Raw genomic sequence first — 23,360 nt, forward strand, 5'->3', positions numbered from 1 at the left:
GCAGGTTTTTTTAATCATACCTTTTTGTTTACTTGTATTTTTCTATTTTGGGAGAGCACTATGTGTTTTAATGTAAATCGGAACACTCGGAACACTGCATTTTGTTTCCGTATGAAAGTAAAAGCACAGAATATATAATAGTACGAGTACAGAAGGCTCACTCCTTTGATGTTCACAAAATGCCGCCATTCTAAATTCTTACCTACATTAACAAACGGATCGCACGCGAGCAGCCGACATTGAATTCTATTGCGCCGCGTGAAGGTCGTCACAGTGAACGGACCGCGAACTCGCGGCCGCCGGCATGTACTTGTAGGGCGGCGATTGAATCGCGGAGTGAGCCGCCCCTGGTAAAAGTTAGGAATGTATTCGAAGAATTTTCCAGTTGCTAATGCTAATCTTGCTAATACTAAGTTTATTTATATAATTTCAATGGCAATAAAATAAATAGGTAGAAAGAATTGTATTTAGAGAAAATGTTGCTGATTTAAGATGATACAGGAGGGGTCAATTCTCCATACAATCGCTTTCGACTATTCTCGACTATCCTCCCTGGTTTTTGAGGATAGAACAATGATTTTTATAACACAGATTATTATTATTTTTACCTGTGTCGGACCGTTTTGTTTTTTTTTTATATTCTTATTTTTAAAGACGCTAGAACCTATCAAAAATTTCTAAAAACGGCTTTATTGATTATGGCGCAAAAAGAAGTGTCCACAAAAAGTAAAAGTGATTAAGTTTTGAAGGAGGAAACAGTCGAGAGCGGAACCTCGATTTTAATGATTTTTTCGCAATATCTTTTAACTGAATTTTTTTTTCGATAAATCTAGTTAATAACAATATACTAGATATTTAACTAAAATTCCCAAATTTAAAGGGCCTCCTTCCTTCTCCTCCTTCCATCCTTTCCATTTTAGCATTTTGGCTCCTGTAGCGTCTTAAGTTGATTTCTAACATAGAGTCTGTGAGTCGGTCGCAAAAAGTTTATGTGTGGAAATGTGCGCTATGCAGACTGTAAATAGGGTTGCCGGTACTGAACGTATTTATTATTTCTATTCTCTAGCAAAAGTTCTCAAATTTCGAATCGGTGCGCTAATAAACCATGTTGCCGCTTCCGTCTCCGTCAAACAAGGCTCAGAACCAGTTATAAAAAAAATGTAAGATCTAACATAATATAATTTTAAGCCAATACCTAATATTAATATAACAATAAATATAAATATACACAACAAAAAAATTAACGCTAAAACGAACCGAAAGAGTCGAACCGTTTAGCTTTTTTGGTTAATTGTTACCAATCTTGAGTATCACACCTTTTTTTGCGCCACAATGAAAAAGGCTGTTTTTGGAAATTTTTGATTGGCTCTAGAATCTTTAAAAAGCAGAATATCAAAAAAATCAAAACAGTCCGACACAGATAAAAATAATAACAATCTGTGTTGAAAAAATCATTGCTCTATCTTCAAAAACCAGGGAGGAAATAGTCGAGAGCGTTTGTATGGAGAATTGACCCCTACCGTATCGTCTTAACAAAAATTAACTCGCTGTCAGTTTTGTGACGACAAGTAAGTATAAAATCTGTCTAAAAATTTACTTTTTCACATTCTGAATATATATTGTCGCTTAAAGTTTATGTAATTAACACAAAAACAATGTTTTTATGGAAATTTCATACTTAACTATCGTCACAAAACTGACAGTGAGTTCATTTTTGTTAACGACTTACGCTAATGGGGGGGGGGACCCAAATTCTGAAAATGCCTATAAATAAATACACGGTGTAACATGAGGACCCCGAAAGATTTTAACCATGCGTTCCTGACGTCAAAAAGAAGGAAAAAAATGTTCCCAAATTCTGAAAATGCCCTTAGACTAGGTACTTACGAAACTAGTTGACACCCCTATTGTGACAAACTGGAATTTCGCTTTCGAATCCGCTCGCGTCGCGTGCGCAGCCTCTAATTACGATCTATAGATCTTATAGATCATGAATCACTTTAGTTACATAGTAGCCAGTATTAAAAGATCTTTAACTACCCACTGCTGCTTCGTATGAGAGATTTAATTAGAAACGAGATCATAACGAAACGCGTTGTGAATAAATGCATGTCCGTTATTCTGAGCGAATGAAGCAATTTACTGTTTCGCTGCTATTGTTAGTGCGTTTTCACACCGATCCGATATCGGATGTCGGAAGGATGTCAAAGATGGCGCCTGTAATACATGTAGGATATCGGTCTTACGTCTGATATCGGATCGGATAATGTGAAAACGCATTTACTCGTATCTGCATACCTACCGAAAGCAGGCATCTGGGCGTGGGGGGGGGGGGGGGGGGGAAGTCTTAAAAACTGAAGTTAGCGACACTTTTTAAAATTAATCAAATTTTTTGTTTCATAAAATAGATGAACACCCTTATCCACATTTTGACAATTTTTAATTCAATGCGTTTTAAGACGATACAGGAGGGGTCAATTCTCCATACAAACGCTCTCGACTATTTCCTCCCTGGCTTTTGAAGATAGAGCAATGTTTTTTTCAACACAGATTGTTATTACTTTTATCTGTGTCGGACCGTTTTGATTTTTTTGATATTCTTATTTTTAAAGACGCTTGAGCCATTCAAAAATTTCCAAAATCGGCGTTAGATTACGGCGTAAAAAAGGTGTGGTATTCAAAATTGGTCACAATTAGCCAAAAAAACTGAACGGTCCGACAGATTATTTAATTTTTATTCAGATTCTCAAATTTCGTTCCGATTGATTAAGTTTTGAAGGAGGAAACAGTCGAGAGCGGAACCTCGATTTTAAGATTTTTTTGAAATTTCTTTTAACTGAGTTGTTCTTAATGGCCATTTCTTTTCGATAAATCTAGTTAATAACACTATATGTAACTAAAATTCCCAATTTGAAAGGGCTCCTTTCCATTTTAGCATTTTCGCTCCTGTATCGTCTTAATGAAATAGTTTTATTTCTATTGAAAACTGAGACACAAAGCTTTTAATTAAAAAAAAACGGTTGGAGTTTTCATTATTATATATTCTGTGATTTTTGGAAGACAGCGTAACATGTGGCAATGGCAACTTTGCTCCCCTTAAAGCAGAGTCCGAGGTTCGATGCCCGGTGGAACAAAGCGCTCATTGTCCGGCACATGTCTGGTTTCCGGCGACGATCTCACTGAGAGCTCTACGATTTATTACTATACATACAAAACCATGGCTAAGAACACTCCCGATTAACTCAGCTTTCAGACAAAAAAAAACTAAATCGAAATCGGTTCATCCGTTCGGGAGCTACGATGCCACAGACAGACAGACAGACACGACAAACTTATAGCACCCCGACGTGTTTGCGGGTCGGGGGCTCGGGGGTTAAAAAAGAAGTAAACCCTGACCAGAAATATATCAGTTCGCGCCATGATGCGTAATTTCATTAGAACTATTTTTTCACCACACCAACCGGTAAAGGCTTACTTTGCTATTCGAAAACAGATAGCAAAATTGCATTTTATCCACAAGAGTGCAAAGTAATTTCATACAAATTTTAACTTGATGTCTTGAGCTGGCTGGTATAATTTACGTGTAAATAAATAAATATAATAAATAAATATTGGGGACACCTTACACAGATCAACTTAGCCCCAAACTAAGCAAAGCTTGTACTATGGGTGCTAACCGACGATATACATACTTAAATAGATAAATACATACTTATATACATAGAAAACATCCATGACTCAGGAACAAATATCAGTGCTCATCACACAAATAAATGCCCTTACCGGGATTCGAACCCAGGACCGCGGCTTAGCAGGCAGGGTCACTACCGACTGAGCCAGACCGGTCCTCAAATGATAATTTTGAATCATAAATAATTGATTATTACTTATTAGATTGATAGATTTGATTTAGTTTGATGTTTTATAGTCAGTATTTTGTTCGTGTTGGTGTTGTGAAAACTTTTGTGTTTCACTCGGTGGCAAAGTTTGTTTAACCTTCGTGCCTTGAAACCCTCGCCACGCTCAAGATTCCACTTTTTGAACCACTCGCTACGCTCTCGGTTCAATATTGCAATCTTTCGCTTACTCGGGTATCAATATTGGCACGTGCGGTTAAACAACAACTTTGCCCCCTTGTAAAACAAATAACTATTAACCCCCGACGCAAAATCGACGGGGTGTTATAAGTTTGATGTGTCTGTCTGTGTGTGTGTCTGTCTGTGGGATCGTAGCTCTAGAACGGATGAACCGATTTCGATTTAGTTTTTTTTTTGTTTGAAAGCTGAGTCAGTCGGGAGTGTTCTTAGCAATGTTTCATGAAAATCGGTCTACTATGTCGCGGTCGGGGGTTTTTTCAAAATTTTTATTTTGTATTGACAAAACTTACGATCGACTGACGATACCAGCGGCCCGTTTCTCGAAAGGTACAAATACACGCCTTGTATTACAAGTGCGCGAACTGTCAAATCCTATGGGTTGTCATAGAAACACATTTGTAATACAAGGCTTGTACCTTTCGAGAAACGGGCCACAGATCATTTTGATGACACAATGTATGTCTGAATGTACCTACGTTCTGCGCCCTCAATTCGATTTTATTATGAATTATGAGCGTTGCCCAATCGAATCACCGTGCTGTTATTATATTAATTTATGTCAAATCGAGGGCCTGAAAATAGAGAGATCAGTAGATCACTGATTGTATTGTATGGATCTGAATGCTGGGCGACAAAGGTGGAGGATGAAAGGAGAGTGCACGTAGCGGAAATGAGAATGTTGAGATGGATGTGTGGAGTGACCAGAATGGATCGGATCAGGAATGAGTATATTAGGGGAAGTTTGAAAGTTGCGCCTATAACGGAAAAGATGAGGAGTGGCAGGTTGGCGTGGTACGGTCATGTAATGAGGAGGGATGAGTGTCATATAGGCAAAAGAATGTTGGAGATGAATGTTGATGGATGGAGAGGGAGGGGTAAACCCAAACAACGATGGATGGATTGTGTGAAAGAGGACATGAGAAAGAAAGATGTGAGTGTTGAGATGACGAAAGATAGGGGAGAATGGAAGAGGAAAACATGTTGTACCGACCCCACATAACGTGGGATAAGGGTAGGAGGAAGAAGAGTAGATCACTGATCATTTGTTGTCAGCAAAAAGTAGTCCCACTTTGCTTAAAATTAAGATAAACCAATCAATATTTTGAAAATTTTAACTAGTGGCTCTGGGAGTTGTAGACCTTCACGGCAAAACGGAGCGACGAATTGACGTGATTTTTTAAGTGGAGATAGTTGAAGGGACGGAGAGTGACATATGCTACTTTTTGTCTCTTTCTAACACGAGTGAAGCCACGGGCGGAAGCTAGTTGCTAATAAATAAATCCAGTCTTTTAGTTATATTTAAATATGTGTAATATTTGATTTGAACAAATATTACACAAGGGAGCAAAGTTGGACCGAGGTTATCACCTGTTTACTGAGTTTATGAAACATGGCCCAATTAATAATGTTTTATAAACACAGAAACGTGAGAAAATATGGAGAAAAAATGGTCATCAAAATACATAAACTCTTGAATAAAAAACTTGTTAAGGCGAGACAAATTACTGATAGCTACCGCGGAGATATGTTACTTACTTAAACATTAGACAAACAATCAATCAAAATATTCTTTTCTCAAACATGGTATGAAATATTGATGTTACGTGCCTTATAATTGGCAGCGAAGTATGACGTTGCAGGTGCGGCTAGGACGATTGATAGATAATTGAATTTCATACAAACCTTGCAGGCCAAGGCCGGCAAAGTCTTCTTTTTAGGGTTCCGTAGTCAACTAGGAACCCTTATAGTTTCGCCATGTCTGTCTGTCCGTCCGTCCGTCCGTCCGTCCGTCCACGGATAATCTCAGTAACCGTTAGCACTAGAAAGCTGAAATTTGGTACCAATATGTATTTCAATCACGCCGACATAGTGCAAAAATAAAAAATGGAAAAAAATGTTTTATTAGGGTACCCCCCCTACATGTAAAGTGGGGGCTGATATATTTTTTCATTCCAACCCCAACGTGTGATATATTGTTGGATAGGTATTTAAAAATGAATAAGGGTTTACTAAGATGATTTTTTGATAATATTAGTATTTTCGGAAATAATCGCTCCTAAAGGAAAAAAAAGTGCGTCCCCCCCCTCTAACTTTTGAACCGTATGTTCAAAAAATATGAAAAAAATCACAAAAGTAGAACTTTATAAAGACTTTCTAGGAAAATTATTTTGAACTTGATAGGTTCAGTAGTTTTTGAGAAAAATAAGGAAAACTACGGAACCCTACACTGAGCGTGGCCCGACACGCTCTTGGCCGGTTTTTTTAATTTCCAAACACAGATAATTGTGACATAACATCCAGGTATTTAGCCAATTAAAAAAAAAATTATAAGGGGCTTTATAGACGTGCCGACTGCAACTGGTACGGGCCCTAGACAATATTTGATTTTAGGTGCGTTTTCATACAAAAAAATTTTTTTTCGTTTTTTTTTAATTTTTTGTTTTTTTTTATAGGCGTATACGGGGTATTAAAGCTCGCTTTGCTCGGCCGTCTATATGTCTTCGGCCGGCAACCCCATTTGTCCCGGCCTCTGTAGTAATGTACTATTATTCAAATATACTTCCAATAAGCACTTTTAAATGGTCAACAATGTACAATTTTCATCTTATTCTAAATATCAGAGCAATTCATTGGTGCAATAAACAGACAATATTATGTTAGTTCCGGTAAAACAACAGCTTTCGCCCATATTAAATGCCGGCATCGCACTTATTAGGACAGTCACCGGCATAAATAAGTGATGATTTCTGTACCTTATCGCTTTTAGTCGTTTGACAATTTCTTATGATATTTCAAACATGACGTTAAAGTGACAAGGTACAAAATTCATCACTTATGCCAGTGACTGGACCATGATCAATGGTCATTATCACCTTCTTGAATGTTGAATCTCGGTATTTTCAAAGAAGATAGAGTGCCTATAGTGCCATTCGTATACCTAAAGAGAACTAGCTTTTGCCCGTGGCTTCGCTCGCGTCAGAAAGAGACAAAAAGTAGCTTATGTCACTCTCCATCTCTTTAACTATCTCCACTTAAAAAATCACGTCAATTCGTCGCTCCGTTTGGCCGTGAAAGACGGACAAACAAAGAGACACACAAACTTTCCCATTTATAACATTAGTATGGATACGGAGTTATGTAGTCTTTGGTATTTCCTAACAATTTCCCTCGTCCTTTATCGTGTTGTGAAGTCTAGACCGTAATCCTGGCTAAATATAGCCTGACCCCACTTACCCGACTGCGGCCTGGCGAGCTGCCAGCCCGGGGTTCGAGGTCGGACGATGCAATTTTATACTTTAACTTAGATACTTCGATTTAAATTGGTATTGGTTTGACCCTTTTACTTGTGGAAGCGTTATCCATAAGTACTAATATTATAAATGGGAAAGTGTGTGTGTCTGTTTGTTTGTCCGTCTTTCACGACAAAACGGAGCGATCGATTGACGTGATTTTTTAAAGGGAGATAATTGAAAGGATGGAGAGTGACATAGGCTAATTTTTGTCTCTTTCTAACGCGAGCGAAACCGCGGGCAAAAGCTAGTGATTCTATATATTCAACGACTAATATTATAAGTAGTAATACCTATTTACACAATTTCATTTTCTTTCAACCCCTTAATTTCTAAATAAGAAAATTGCAATTTTTGGGGTAGAAAATTCAATAAGAACCATGAAAGGTTGTATCTACCTTTTCTACCTAAAGTACCTACTTAAAATAGGTAAAATTTTATTAAGGCAATAAAAACTTAACTTTGTGCCTTTATCGGTAAACCAGCCAACATTCGAACAAAAGTGATTTCTATGGCAAGAGAGGAAAGTATTATCCTGTAGGTCTTTTTAATGGGTAACTTTCACTCAAAGCAGAATGAAAATGAAAACTTTGCCGTTCAATTCGCAGAAACATTTTTCAGTTTCGAGAACCCCTTGAAGAACCCTCGAGTTTCGGCTGCCCCTCGCGAGGGTAGGCTTCTAAGGCAAGGATAAATCAGTTCTGAGAAATCGATAGTGACAGACTGAAAGGGTGATGCCTAAATTGTAGGGTTAGAAGTTGCAGTGTTTTAGGGCTCCGTAAAGTAGGCACTCACTCCTGACAACTCACAAGAATACAGTACTGGCAACGAAAACACAAGGAAAAGAAGTCAGTAGTTATTTAAATAATTAATTGAAATACGGTTGTACTCACGTTATTATATCTTTTTTTTTATTATTATAAATGGGCTTACTCTTGACCACAGACTAGCCAAAGGCAAAGACGAGGCCTACGATGGAGTGAGCTCGCCCAGAAGATGCCTGTTCACTCTTGATTTGATTTATCGCTATTGCTGCGACATGCAGTGTCAGTAGTTATTTGTTATAGGTCAGGCAAGTACTTGTTAAGTTTTAGTTTCGTTATGTCAGTTCTTGAGTTATCTCATTTTAGGAATTAATTATACTTAATGCCATTTTATGTACCTTTCTATCAATTAAGATTAAAGGCCTTCTTGCCTCTAATCTATTTTGATTTTAAATCATATCGTCCTTTATCTAAATTGATTAAGTGTCTATTATCTTATTAGATGCACCGTGCACACAACCATAATTTTTGTACCTAACTCATTTCAAAGTAGGTACATAAGTGCACAATTGATGCACATTTTTTTATTGCGTAGGCAAAAAAGAGTTATTTCTTAACAATATGTGTGAGAAAAAGGACGACACCACGATTTTGCCACTTTTATTTACCACATAATTTATTATCTTTATTGCCAAGCTTTATGTAGTTGTACATAAGTATTTTATAATAGTCTTTTGTTGTAATCTTCATAGTATTATATAATAGTTTTTTCGGAAAGAGAAGGGTTGTGAAATTTATGGGGTCCAATACATTCCTCGACTCTTCTCTTTCCGAACAGACTCTACTATTATAGTTCTCGAAAACTTGCTCGCTCTTTTTCTGTCGGAGGGGTTAAATACTTACCTATTTTTACCTAAAATGACTGACCGAAAACGCGTCAAGTCAAAAACCGCCACACGTCAATGTTGTCAAAAATCTGCAGCATTTAATATAATAAACAAATTTTTCATATAATGTACTTTTAACCGGCAAAATGAGCGACATTCATATGGAGGGGTCGCTCCAGGACGAGATTAGGAAATTGACGGAACACCAAACCAATATTGAAACTAAATTTGACGTGTTGAACCAAAACGTGGAGGAGGTCCGTAGGAATGTTGCCTTGCTGTCGGAGAGAGTGGTGGCTCTGGAGGAGCTGGCTGTGGACAGGAAGAAGCTGAAGGTGGAAGTGAAGGTGCTGAAGAATCGCCTGGAAGAGCTGTACGCGATTGTGAAGGAGGATAAGGAGGATTCCTTCTCGGCGGAAGATGTGAAGGAGGTGGAGTCTTGCCATTCTGAGTTTTCCTCGTCTTCTAAGGTATTTGAAGTTGAGTTACGATGTTAAGTAATTAATACGAGTATTCTAATTATGCCTAAGGAGCCTTTATGATTCATATGCAATAAGGACGAATTTCTGTAGTCCATACTAATATTATAAATGGGAAAGTGTGTGTGTCTGTTTGTTTATCCGTCTTTTACGGCAAAAGGGAGCGACGAATTGACGTGATTTTTTAGGTGGATATCTCCACGTTGAAGGGATGGAGAGTGACATATCGATACCTTTGGGTTCAATTGGCGTAAAGGACAAAATGCAGGTTTTCAGGAGAAGCAAAAAACAACTTTTTTTTTAGAAAAATGTTTATATCTTTTTTGTTTTTTGACCTATATTTGTGACGTGTATAGAAAAATATGTAGATTTTTAGTATCCTTCACCTAGTGTAGCAACCGTAGTGATAAACTAAACGGTTTAGAAGTTAGATGGTTGTAAAGGACACGTCAAAATGCTATGGACGTCCTTTACACCCACGATTTTTTTGAACAATTAGAGTTGATAGGGTCGTAAATGACGGTCTTAGATGATTTTTATACAAATTCGGGGCGTAAATGTAACCGGAATGGTACAAATGGCAACTGTTTTTAGCTTAGTTTACAATTGAGAAACTTGAAAAATGTATCAAAACGTAGTTAATATGGCATAGAATAGCCACATTAGTGTTACAGTGTATATTTATCTAAATATTTAGCAGAGACAAAGAACAAGACTATTTTATATCCAGTTTTGCAATAAAGAAACAACATTTGCTTAAAAACTATCTAGTATTTTGGAAAGTTATTATTTTAGTACTCGCCGCTGTCTCAACTCTCAATAAGTTACGCATTCAGTATTTAATTCTAGCAGGGAAACGCTTTCGTAGTTTAAGTAAATATAAAAACACTAATGGTAATCACGTAAACTTTAATCAGCAACTGTGAACAGTAGACTATATTAATACGACAGTAATTTTAAGTATAAAGTAGAAAGAAGTTCTAAGAATAACTAAGAGTTAAGTACCAATTTATAAACGCAAGTTAAGACGCGTATACAAACTGTGACCAACTAATAAATAATAGTAACTGTAGTCAAGACTACCTACTATGTTGATGCATATTTTTGATAATTTTAAAACAGAAGATTGTTATTTAGTCTTTAACCTGTTAAGTAAGAATAATCTTAATTATGAGTTCAATCCTAGAAATATTATAGTCAATGCTTTAAGTACCTGTGGGTACATAGCCAAGTCACCAAACGCTAACGCTCATTCGCTAGCGAAACGCACCTGTTATTGTCGCACTAAATGTTAGTATAGTCTACTGTTAAAGTTTACTGGCGGCGTAGCTGAATGGCAATCGTCGACGCCAGACGCCGACAAAAATGCAGTCTGGTGCAATACGCAAGAGCGATAAAGCTATAGCTATAGCTACGAAAAAAATATATAGCTACGAAATAGATATTATCGTGAGCGTTTGTGCATACGTTGTGGGTACGTACCCTGATTACCATAGTGTTTTTTTTAAATTACCTACATCTCGTCGCAGTATAATAATACTACGAAAGCGTTTCCCCGCTAGAATTAAAGGCTGAATGCGTAACCTACTGACTATTCAACAGCGGCGAATACTAAAAAAATTACTTTGAGCTTGTTGCCAAAGTATTAGTAGATCGTTTTTAAGCAAATATTGTTTCTTTATTACAAAACTGGATATAAAATAGTCTTGTTCTTTTTTGTTTCTAAGATAGCTTAGATAAATAATACACTGCATTAAACTAATGTCTATTCTATGCCATATTAAGTACGTTTTGACACATTTTTCCAGTTTTTAATTGTAAACTTAGCACAACATTTGTACCATTTCGGTTACAATTACGCCCCGGTTTTGTATAAAAATCATCTAAAACCGTCATTTACGACCCTATCAAATCATGGGTGTAAAGGACGTTAATAGCTTTTGACGTGTCCTTTACAACCATCTATCTTCTAAATCGTTTAGTTTATCACTACGGTTGTTACACTAGGTTAAAGATACTCGTAATCTGCATATTTTTCTTATACACGTCACAAATATAGGCCAAAAAAACAAAAAAGTGGGTTTATCTTTCTCTTGGAAACCTGCATTATATGTCCTTTACGACAATTGAACCCAATGATATCGATTACAGTTGCGGATAAAATATTTTTAGTGCTGGTCGTAAAGGACGAAGAACAAAAAAACTTGTCCTTTACGCCCAACTTTACCACACTACTATAGAAAGTGATCCTTAAAAAGTAAGGGCTTAAAGGGCAATAATATATATCAAGGTGACTTACGACTATATTTTTATTTGTAGATTTCCTTTACGACACAAATAATAATTTATAATTAATGACTTGATATTTACGCCCCTTCAGAAAAGCTATTTTTGCAAGTCCATAGTAGAAAATCTTGGTCGTAAAGGCAACTTTTTAAGAGATATCGAAATTTTAACTACACAGATCGATAGCGCTTGAAATTCTGAACAAAACTGTATATATAACTCATTTTCGCCAAAATGTCCTTTACGCCAATTGAACCCAGAGGTATCGATGCTACTTTTTGTCTCTTTCTAACGCGAGCGAAGCCGCGTGCAAAAGCTAGTTTCAGATGAAAACGTCCTTATTACATACCATATGTAAGGAACCTTTAGGCTTGGTATACCACATAATATATTATGTAGATTCGAATCAGAGTGCTTTGAGTATCGCTTCAGGAAATTATTTCTGAACTTCAACCGAAGTAAGTATGTTCTTTTTAAACTTCCATACTTAGTTTAGTTAGTTTATGTAAAGATTGCCCAGCTATATGTACCTACTTCATTTAATATATTATGATATATATCAGTGATTTAAAAAGAAAACTAAATACAAAAGCTCTAAAAAGCGATTTCTTCCATGAAATTATTAGGTAGTAAGCGGAGTTTAATAAATCTGTGCCTTGTCAGAAAATAAAATGTTATTGCTATTAATTTATTCTTGAACTTGGTCTAAATTCAGAATTTTTGTCAGACAGTATTTATCTCTGGACCTAGATCTGTCTCAGTTCTACTTACTCAAATGAATAATGTGAATTCTGGCAGGTTATTTGTAACATCTAATTGCGAATCACCCACTGGGCGATCGCCGTGAGATTTAATCGATTTTTGATGAGTTCCAATTACTGTTTCTGTGATAAATCATACAGGAATATTATGGGAACCTTACGGGATGATTCTTGATGACGGTTTTATTTTTCCAAATTCGAAATCATTTATTTGTCAAACATAGGTACAACAGTAGGTCTTCAATGTGTAGAAAAGTATCACTACGCTTCGCCACATGGCATACAAATACTATATGGCTACGTGTATGTTTTAACATAAGTGGCTCCCCTGATATTACTTAATAGCTGTACGTCCATGGGCATAGATTACTGCTTCCCATCAAGCGGCTCGTCTGCTCGTTTACCTATATCATAAAAATAAGTATTTGAGACTATAATGGTGCCAAATCCGTTGATTTTCAGTCTGTCCTTACTCCTTACTCTTAACAGGGTGGCTAGCCGAATGGCACAATCGCTCACGAAACGCTCACGAAACGAAGCGCTAGTAGATATCTATCTCTATCGCGCTTGCGTATTGGCGCGACAGAGCCAGCGGCGTATCGCTTTCGTTTGGCGTCGGAGAAATGCCATTCGGCTACGGGGCCTGGAATCAAAATTTAACACAAGTTATCGATCATTATTATCTACTTCACATACCTCGTACCGTACCTTATTCCTCTAACCAGAGCTTTATTTCATACGTGTTACGGTTTACTATCCAAGTCAGAGATACAGAGAAGACAACGAAATTCACAATAACTTTTAATACCTCCTATCTTGTCCAATTTCATTATTACAAAAATAACCTAAGTTATTATGTTATGAAATACATTTCGCAACGTATTTTTTAAATATGATAAGACAAGATGAGAGAATAGATCTTTCACAAGTGTTTCCAAGTGTGCGTAGCCGAATGCACAAACGCTCACGATACTCTTTCGTAGCTATCTATCTCTATCGCTCTTGCTTATTGGCGCGACAGAGCCAGACTACATTTCTGCGGCGTTTCGGTGGCGTTTCGAGTCGCAGAAATGGCATTCGGCTACGCCCCAAGGGGCGGTGGAAATGGAAAGCGAGACGAATCGGTGAATTGTTTGCATTAATTGCATAAATTTTCGTGATTTGCTTACGTAAGTTTTGTTTTAATTGTGACCATTGTGTCTGGTTGGATGATTTTGATGGTGGCGGAGTTTTCACCAATTTTCTTATTATTTATGAACGTGTAAGTAGGTTGTCGACATACACTCTTGAACTGAATAACATTCAATTTGGGAGCAATAAGATGTAAGAAACATGTTTTATACGTCATTTGATGTAAATTAACGATACCTATTACGTATAGTTTTAAATAAATAAAATAAATAAATAAAGTTTTATTTCAAGCAACACGTACAGTTGTACACCCATATGACTCATATCCACGCCTAAAGGAATACTTAATATTATTTTAAAATAAACTTTTTGTAATATTCCTAATACAAGAAGTTTTTATATATATACTAGTGTTATTAACCAGATTTATCGAAAAAAAGTTGTTCATTAATAAGAACAACTCAGTTAAAAGATATTGCGAAAAAATCCTAATAATCGAGGTTCCTCTCTCGACACCGTTTCCTCCTTCAAAACTTAATCAATCGGAACGAAATTTGAAAATCTGAATAACAATGAAATAATCTGTGTCGGGCCGTTTAGTTTTTTTGGCTAATTGTTACCAATCTTGAGTATCACACCTTTTTTGCGCCATAATGAAAAAGGCCGTTTTTGGAAATTTTTGATTGGCTCTAGCGACTTTAAAAATAAAAATATCAAAAAAATCAAAACGATGCGATACAGATAAAAATAATAATAATCTGTGTTGAAAAAATCATTGCTCTATCTGTATCTTCAAAAACCCGGGAGAAAAGTCGAGAGCGTTTGTATGAAGAATTATTATAACGATTTTTTCCAAATCATGGCAGGCATACTGTCCTGGTTCTTAAAAAGCTTAACAAACTTATAAATATGTTTCGTTGTCTCCAGGTGACGATGACCACAGGGCTGGACAAGGACACCATCCGTGCGGCTTACGAGGACGTGCGAGCCGACGGTTCGCCCACCGAGTGGTGAGTACCTGGTTTCTTAATGATATATGCACAGAATATAATAATAGTACAATAACAGAAGGCTCACTGCTCCATAGGAGGTAGGGCATAGCGAATTATATTCCGCTTCGTGTGGTAGGGCACAGCACAACGGATATCATCCCGCTCGAATCTAGAGCAGAGCCCAACTGGGGAAGTACCTCCGCCTTACAGAAGACTACAGCCAAATAGCACTAGACCTTACACTCCTTACAGCCGCGTTTATATTTGTCTGTTGTGTTGTGTCGTGACGCATCAGAACGGTATCGGTTTCAACCATTTAATATCGTTGCATTCACATTTATCTGATGCACTGTGTTGTGACGGCTTGTGTTGTGTCGCGTCACAAGCGATCCCGGTCCGCGTCAGACCGGGTGAGGTACGGGGGGCGGGGCAGCGACACGACACAGCTCCTTTGGCTAGTGTGAACGGCGCTAGTCTTGTGTTTTGTGTTGTTACGCGTCAGAGCTGCAAGTATGGATGGCGAACTGCTCGCTCCAATACCTTCTTTCTCTTTTTTTCTTTTGTAAGAAGCGTAGCCAGCGCCAACAATTGCAATTCAGGGGGCCGATTTTTGAGTCTCACTGTCACTAAAATACCGGTTGAAAACGGTGAATTGCCTATTATTTTCAGTGACAATTTTCTGAATTCGAACGCCGTGAGACTCAAAAATTGGCCCCCAGCTTCAAAATCGGAATCTGAATCGGATGATTCTTGAAAAAATATTGTGAACGGGTGAGCTATCCGAGTGCTGAGAACGAACTGATAAAAAATTGCGTCAGAATGCGTCATAACACGTCATATTAAAATGAACACTAGCCATCGACAGAGAGCATCACAACACGACACGACAGACAAATGCAAAATGTGAACTTAGCTAATGTGTTCCTATCGGTGAGTAAGGCTGCCAGTTCTTAACGAGGGTGCGTGTTCTGGCGACGGAAGGACCTACGGAACTAATTTGTTCAGTCTTGTCCTTTGAGTCGTCGGCAACCCAACCCTCCTTAGAACTTGTACACTCTCAGGCGTCCATAGGTGACGGTGATCGCTTTCCATCCGGAGGACCGTATGCTTGTTTGCCACCGACGTCGTATTTAATTTAAAAAATGTACACAAAATGCTGACTTTCGTAATTCTTACCTACTTTTACAAACGGACCGCACGCGAGCAGCCGTCATTGAGTTCTTTTGCGCCTCGCGAAGGTCGTCACCACTGAATGGGCCGCGAAGGCACGGTCGCCCGCTTGGTACTCTTGTAGCGAAAGAATCGCAGTGATCCGCCCCTGATATAGGTGGCAAGGCAAACTCTTTGATTGCATATGTATACGTAAACGTACACGTCATGCTAACGTTCATGTTAGGTGATTTAATTTAAGCTTGTAAGTGTCCTGTGTCGACGCTTTATAAGGTTAAACCCTCCTTTGCGAGTGTCCAATTAGGGCTTTAAAGTCGCCGTCAATAGAATTTGTGAACAATATAAACAAACCTTATAGTCAAAATGTCTTCCATTCTAACTCATCAGATACTGGCTAAATCCATGTGTTATTTTAATCAATTCATATCACATTATAATCCTCAACCTTTAAAACAATAAACTTGTGCTAGAATATTGATATTTTATATAATAGTTTTGTTTACATTGTTGACAATTTCTATTGACAGCGATTTTACACTGATACATGCGCTTCCGTGACGTGGCGAAGATTTTCATTATAGGTACTGGTATAAAAATAACACACGTTTCTCATTTAAACTTTAATCCCTTTGATTTCTCACCCGTCTACCATTGTGAGTCAACTGCCGCAACCTAGTCACGATACGCCTCCGTTTAAATTAGTCATGCCGATATCGTTATAAGTAAGGTACCTGCCTAATTGTGACATTTATGATTCTGATTTATGCAACCTATACCAAAAGCCTCGGCCAAAACGTAGGACGTCTTGATAACGTAGCGTTAGTAGAGCGGAACGTGCGCTGAGTATGAATTAAATAAATAAATATTGGGGACACCTTACACAGATCAACTTAGCCCCAAACTATAAGCAAAGCTTGTACTATGGGTGCTAAGCGACGATATACATACTTAAATAGATAAATACATACTTATATACATAGAAAACATTCATGACTCAGGAACAAATATCTACGCTCATCACACAAATAAATGCCCTTACCGGGATTCGAACCCAGGACCGCGGCTCAGCAGGCAGGGTCACTGCTGACTGAGCCAGACCGGTCGTCAGCAAATGTTAACCATTTAGCTAATTGTTTTATTCCAAATGGTTGTTTTGATTTCTCATGTGACATTCAATACTTACTAGAGAAGTTTACATTTACAAATTATAGGCTTAAAAAATACCATGCGCATGCGCCGCTGATCCGCTTTAAATAGGCTCGCAATCCGCGCGCATTCTGCTCCGTCCGGCGCACCGCCATTGCGCTCTCAAAACGCGCATGTGTGGCCGAGCTTTAAATCTTGTAAAAATGTTTTTAAATAAAATTATAGACGTCGAAACGAATTAAAAGTGTTTTGAATGATTCACGGTTATTTTCATTAGACTTATATTAACCAGGATATAGACCGTGATTACCTTTTTGATTTCTGTCGAGCTCCCGATATTTCGACGCAGTTGCATGCATCATGATCACGGAAAACGGAGTTTTGCTCATGATGCATGCAACTGCGTCGAAATATCGGGAGCTCGACAGAAATCAAAAAGGTAATCACGGTCTATATCCCGGTCAATATAAGTCTAATAAATTAAAAGTGAATTCGCGTTGTGATTGTTGTGAACCATTGTTTAGATAATATAAATCAGTCCGCTGGATGACAACGGTCTGTGAGTAAAATGTGACAACGCCGATAAATACGTAGAAATTTCAGAACGTTATAGTCCGACGAACTCCCTAGCCAACGTCACAATTGTTTACGCTTCGTGAGCGTCTCTCCCTGTCGCTCTTTTGTAGCGGGGCGACAAAGTCAGACTTCGTCTTGATCGCCATGTAGCCTCAACGTTAGACTGGCGACTGATCGTTAGATCTAATCTAAAACGAAAACTTCATTTCAGGGCCGTGTTCAAGTTCGAAGGCACTCGAATCGTGTGCTCAGCCCGCGGGAGCGACTTCACAGAGTTCCGCACTCACTTCAACGACGACGAGCGCGCTTTCGGATACCTCAGGTAAGATCTAGCTGGTTCAGGTAACAGTAACACGTAGTGGCATCAGGTGAAATGTTCAAATTCGAAGGCGCCCGAATCGTGTGCTCAGCCCGCAAGAACGATTTCACAAAGTTCCGCAGCCACATCAATGATGACGAGCGCGCTTGCGTCTACCTCAGGTAAGTTGTAATTGGATCAGGTAACTTATAGTTACGTCAGGTAAGGTATTCAAATCGAAAGCAACTTCGCCGAGTTCTGCACCCATTTCATGACGATCGCGCTTTCGGCTACCTCAGGTAAGCGTCGGATCAGGTAACTTGAGTTACGTCAAGTAAGGCGTTCGAAGACAGTGTTGTGTGTTCTGTCTGAAGGTACAACCACTGAATACAATGCTGGATCCACCTTGAAGTTTCAATGAACATTGGACTGTTATTTATAGATTGTGTAAGACCAAGAAAAAATTTTTTTTTTCTGCAGGTTGCAGATGGGTGACGAAATGTCAAAACGCAAGAAGTTCCTCCTCGTGACCTGGGTGGGACCCAACGTGTCGGTCATCAACCGCGCCAAGATGTCCACTGACAAGGCGATCATCAAGGACATCATCTCTGTAAGTAACATAAACTAAAACCTCGCAAGGCCCAATGTACATTACAATGTACATATTGTTGCAAAATGTTGCAATCTAATTTGAATCTTTCGTGAACCGAATAAAGTTTCTTTTCCATTGGTACATTGATTTTTGAAACAAACGAAATTCGTACCAATTTACTTATAGAACAAGGTTCAAATTCAAATTTATCTCGATGGTCCGCTTCCTCCCAAAACACGGCCAGAGATCTGTCTGAATCCTGTCTCTCTAAAGTCTAGTATTTGGGCCGGCCCATCGGGAGACCGATCGTCCAAAATATGCTCTCTTGGCAGCATGATTCGCTTCCAATGTTCCAATTTAAGTATTTAATCAATCAATCAAAAATATTTATTCGTAATAAACTTAAAACTACACAATATGCAAAAAAACACTAACTCTTCTGTAGTGGCACGACAGAACCAGACTGCGTTTAAATCGCGTCAGCGTCAACGATTGTCGGGTCGGGCAACGAGTTAACGGGGGTACAGTCAGCAGCAGAAGTTCCGTAGCGGGCAAGGTGTTCACAATGATCCTAACACGCTCTTATTGCCTAAAAATAAGATCGTGTCATGTTCATTTTGAACAACTTGTCCGCTACGCAACTTCTGCTGCTGACTGTACTGTATGATGCTCGAATGCCAATCCAACTAAAAGGTAATGTTTACAAAAGGGCTGTACGTCCGGCGCTTCTGTATGGTGCAGAATGCTGGTCGACGCGGAAGGAGGAAGAGCATGTAACGCACTGCACAGAAATGCGCATGCTTCGATGGGCAGGAGGAGTGACGCTGATGGATAGGTTCGGAATAGACATACTCGTATCTCACATATCCGTGGGACAGTTGGAGTTGCACCTATAGCCGAAAATGCGAGAGCCGACTGCGCTGGTTCGGCCACGTAATGAAAAGAGATGACCACCACATGACTAAGAGAGCCCTAAACGACATACCCGAAATAAGAAGGGGCAGAGGCCGCCCACCCACGACATGGATGAGCACAGTGTCGAATGACTTGAGAACGATAGGCGCAAGCCCTGGCATGACGCTAAACAGAGAAGAGTGGCGCAAATTGATACGGAGAGCCGACCCCAAACCCTAGGATATGGGAAAAAGGTGGTTGATGATGATGATGAGCGTCAACAATTGTCACTGGCACACACTAGGCCAGCCGAATCACATGACTGCGATGTGACTCTCTCTCTCTCTCTCTTTCTCTCTCTCTCTTCAGCCTAACTCTACGCTTCAGGATCTTCAACATGCGCCACTCATCACGGATCTGTGCAGTCTTTGGAGCCACTTCCTCCCAGCAGTCTTTTTACAAGCTTTTATTTAACTTGCCTTGTTACTTAGTATGTTAGTTTGGGTCAAAACGTAGAAGCTAAATTTGACCCACTTCCCGGTTTCCGATTGAGCTGAAATTTTGCACAGTTATGTAGATCACGTTACAATGCAATATTATGGTATATCTGATCTGATGATGGAAACGTTTTTAGAAACGTCTCGGATAGCAGTAGATGACTGTTGAAAGAAAGGTACAGTCGGCGATAAATGCTTGTGCCAAAAATGAAATTTTTGCAAAAAAAACTTATTCAATATCGTCAATTCGTCAGCCCAACGCATCTGCGGTCTTGTTTGGCGACGTTCCTCTCCCCATGGTCGCCATTCAAGTAATCGTTTATATTATTCAAAAGCTGAGTTTAGACGAGCAAGTTATTGCTGCAAGTTTTGAGACAGAAGTATATGCAAGAAAGAGATGCAGATATTTGCCACTCACTCTTAGCTATAGTTGCGTCTCAAAACTTGCTGGTCTAAACTCAGCTAAAAAGTCGTTCTTACGTGGTGCGATGTGACTGTAATAGAGATTCTTGCGCTAAATTTCTGAAGTTTCTGCCCATGTGGAATGCGAGTAGGTAATTAGAGGACAATAAAATACCTACCTACATATTCTATATTTTTCCTTGTAGGTAACGTACAAGTCATACAATAAAGCTATAAATAGATAATAATAAGTAAGTGTTGTAATAGTATTTCCCTGAAAACGAAAGTGAAAATAAACATTTATTCAAAGATTAGACGTCGTCACGATTGTAGGCGTCCTGTTGTATTTCAATAAAGATGATATCATTATCAATATTATCATGCTCAGTGAGTGCATCATACATGTAGTGTTTATCTGTGATACTTACAAATACAACTCTGGACGAACATATCTAATCTCAAACTCATCTGAGTGAGCACCCTCAAACTAAATTCTCTCTGAAAATATTAATATTTTTCACCACACCAACGGGTAAAGGCTCTCTTTGCTATTCGAAAACAGATAGCAAAATTGCATTTTACCCACAAGAGTGCAAAGTAGTTTCATACAAATTTTAACTTGATGACTTAAGCTGGTTGGTAGATTTTACCTATGAATGATAATTTTGAATCATAAATATTGCTCGCTACGCTCGCTGTTCAATAATGGAATCTTTCGCTTGCTCGGGTATATTGATACCGAGCACGAGCACTGATGTTGCAGTAAATGTGCAGTTCCCATTCAGGCATACAGTGTTCAGTTGACTATAGGTCACCGATCATAAGGAAAGAGTAGTGCATAAAACGGATTTTTCAGTTAAATGATTTAGCTTAAATATGCCAAAGCAAAAAAACTTTACTTTTCTCTAAACTTTATAGTTGTTGTCGTTTATTGTCCTAGCCCTATAGGTGCATAGGGCCTCCACAAGATCCTTCCACGCCTTTCTATCCTGAGCCACCGCCTTGGCGTCGTTCTCAGTCCGAACTTTATAGTAATACTTACTAATTAATTTGATAGACTCATTCTTATAACAAGCCTTCTAAATTCTTTGGGCATTGCAACTCGCACACTATTTTTACGTATATATAGGCATTTTTGGACCACAATAAGTTATATTAAAAACATCATGAGGAAACTGACGAATCGGATAAATGCAACAAGTATCTTCCCTTTAGAGTTGAAGGCCATGTTGTGGTTAATTTCATGGTATTATGAAGACAAGCAGTTCTCATAAACAGTTTCAATATTAATTTATTAACTATTTTACTTGGCCTGCTCAAATAAAATATTATTCAAAGGAATCTTTGTGCAGTATAAAACTTAATTATATACTAAAAATAATGAGACATATGATGACACAAAAAAACATGTATTAAAAAAATAAATTAGTAATTCATACAATACAGCTTAATCCTACATAAAATCATACAAGTATTTCCTAACATTAAAACCAACAGTTTGAGCCACGGCTGAAATAAAGTCATAGCCCACAATGCATTTATATTTGGCTGTATCAAGGTCTATCTCTTTACTTCCCGCTATCAGTTTCAACTCCACTAACGTAGCTATTTGAGCTAACAAGTTACTCGTGAGACCAATCTTCTCTTCTAAAATGGCATAGAAAATAGCCAATAGTCTGTCTAACGTGAAAACTTTTGGTCCGAGTTGAGTATTCAGTTTTTCTGCAATTTTTGCTTTAGCTTTCACTTGCTGCATCCTTTTTCTTTGTTTTCCGTGATTCTTCATGAACAGACGCTTGTCTTCTTTAGGAGGGTTGTAGCTAGCGAGATATGCAGCTATGAGAAGATACTTAGCATAGTAAGGTAGCTCGAAGCTTTGAGCGAAAGTTTTTGTCGAAGTAAGTTCCTCTTTTAATGTGTTTTCAAAATTGTATGTCTTTTGGACCCAGTCATTGTTTTCTTTTCCTGGAGAAGGCACACTTGGAGCTGACGAGCTTATACGCAAGTATAACAATTCTAGACTAGTCTTTAATATTGGTGATATGTGCCGCCATAATTTTGGTAGATCATGAGCTTGTATTTCATTTTTAATGATCGGTTCACAGTATTTAACGAAGTTGACTCGCGCCATGTGCTGTAATTCAATCAGATCCCGACACGGACGGTAGAATACGCTCAAAAAAGCGTTTAGAAAGTTCGCAAATAACTCCGGTTTCTCCAACTCGACTTGAACATCTTTGTGCACATCGTAATTGGTTAACAGGTGGTTTATAAATGATTTGTGATACAGAAATATGATTTTGAACAGTTCTTCTTTATTATAATTGTTGAAATATATTGTGATTGGCTCTCTAACGCCCATTTTGAAGTAGAAATTCTCGTAAATTGTATGTGAGATGAATATCGTACAAACATTGAGGTTACAAAGTTCTCGCAGTCGAAGGAACGCGCTCATGATGCTATGGTCCATGCTGCGAAGCCTCTCGGCTTTGTCAAACACTATTACTATCGGTTCGTATCGGTTTTGTTTCTTCCCAACGCGGTTCAAACCATTCACAAGTTCTTGTAATGAATCACATTTTGTGTCCGTTTCCTCTTCGCTGAGATCACATAAAATGCTTTCGTAAATGATTTTAGGAGAATAACACTCTATACAGTTGATAATGATGTGTTTATAGCCCAAATGCCGGAGCGATGTGTTCACACACAGACTCTTCCCTGTGGCCATACTTCCTGATATAAATAGCGCGCATGGTAAAGGCTCGTCGTAGTCGCCGAGAAGGTTAAACAGCTCACTTAACTGGTTCTCTCTGCATGGAACTTTTTTGTATATTTCCTCCATGTTATAACAATTAACAATAAAGCTCGACGGTTAGCTGATGCGCGCCGCCATGACTTTGACAGATGGTGACGTGAGTGAAGTTCGTTCGGGTCATTGCCACCGCTGCGTTTCGTTCGTTAGTTTGGCGAATAGAAATTTCATTCGGTGCGGTCTACCAATGTCGATTATGGATTGTGGAAAGCATCGCCAGCGCCATCTTGTTTACATTTGGTACAACGAACACATAGAAGTGTTTCATAGAATAATGATATCATTT

General features: G+C 38.4%; 2 protein-coding genes across 3 annotated transcripts in view; one reads left to right on the forward strand and one right to left on the reverse strand.

The window, feature by feature from the left end:
* LOC125238127 (coactosin-like protein) overlaps positions 1-23,360 on the forward strand; it is a 50,536-nt gene that overhangs the window by 26,503 nt on the left and 673 nt on the right. Inside the window, exons 1-4 of one of the 2 annotated variants that reach the window (XM_048145421.1) lie at positions 9,170-9,508; positions 14,623-14,705; positions 17,791-17,901; positions 18,358-18,487. In XM_048145421.1, coding sequence (XP_048001378.1) covers positions 9,185-9,508; positions 14,623-14,705; positions 17,791-17,901; positions 18,358-18,487 — 648 coding nt within the window. In that variant the 5' untranslated portion in view covers positions 9,170-9,184. Of the gene's footprint in view, positions 1-9,169; positions 9,509-14,622; positions 14,706-17,790; positions 17,902-18,357; positions 18,488-23,360 lie in introns of those variants that run through there. The other variant, XM_048145422.1, reaches the window with a different exon arrangement.
* Positions 21,653-23,332, reverse strand: LOC125238126 (origin recognition complex subunit 5). Its single transcript, XM_048145419.1, has one exon. It carries the CDS (start codon positions 23,102-23,104, stop codon positions 21,716-21,718), a length of 1,389 nt encoding a protein of 462 aa, XP_048001376.1. The 5' UTR covers positions 23,105-23,332; the 3' UTR covers positions 21,653-21,715.

Source organism: Leguminivora glycinivorella, chromosome 22, assembly GCF_023078275.1.
Source record: "Leguminivora glycinivorella isolate SPB_JAAS2020 chromosome 22, LegGlyc_1.1, whole genome shotgun sequence".
NCBI lineage: Eukaryota > Metazoa > Arthropoda > Insecta > Lepidoptera > Tortricidae > Leguminivora > Leguminivora glycinivorella.

What these genes read in the sequence shown, in the direction of transcription:
- LOC125238126 (XM_048145419.1), bottom strand. Translation starts at nt 23,104, where the DNA reads ATGGAGGAAATATACAAAAAAGTTCCATGCAGAGAGAACCAGTTAAGT.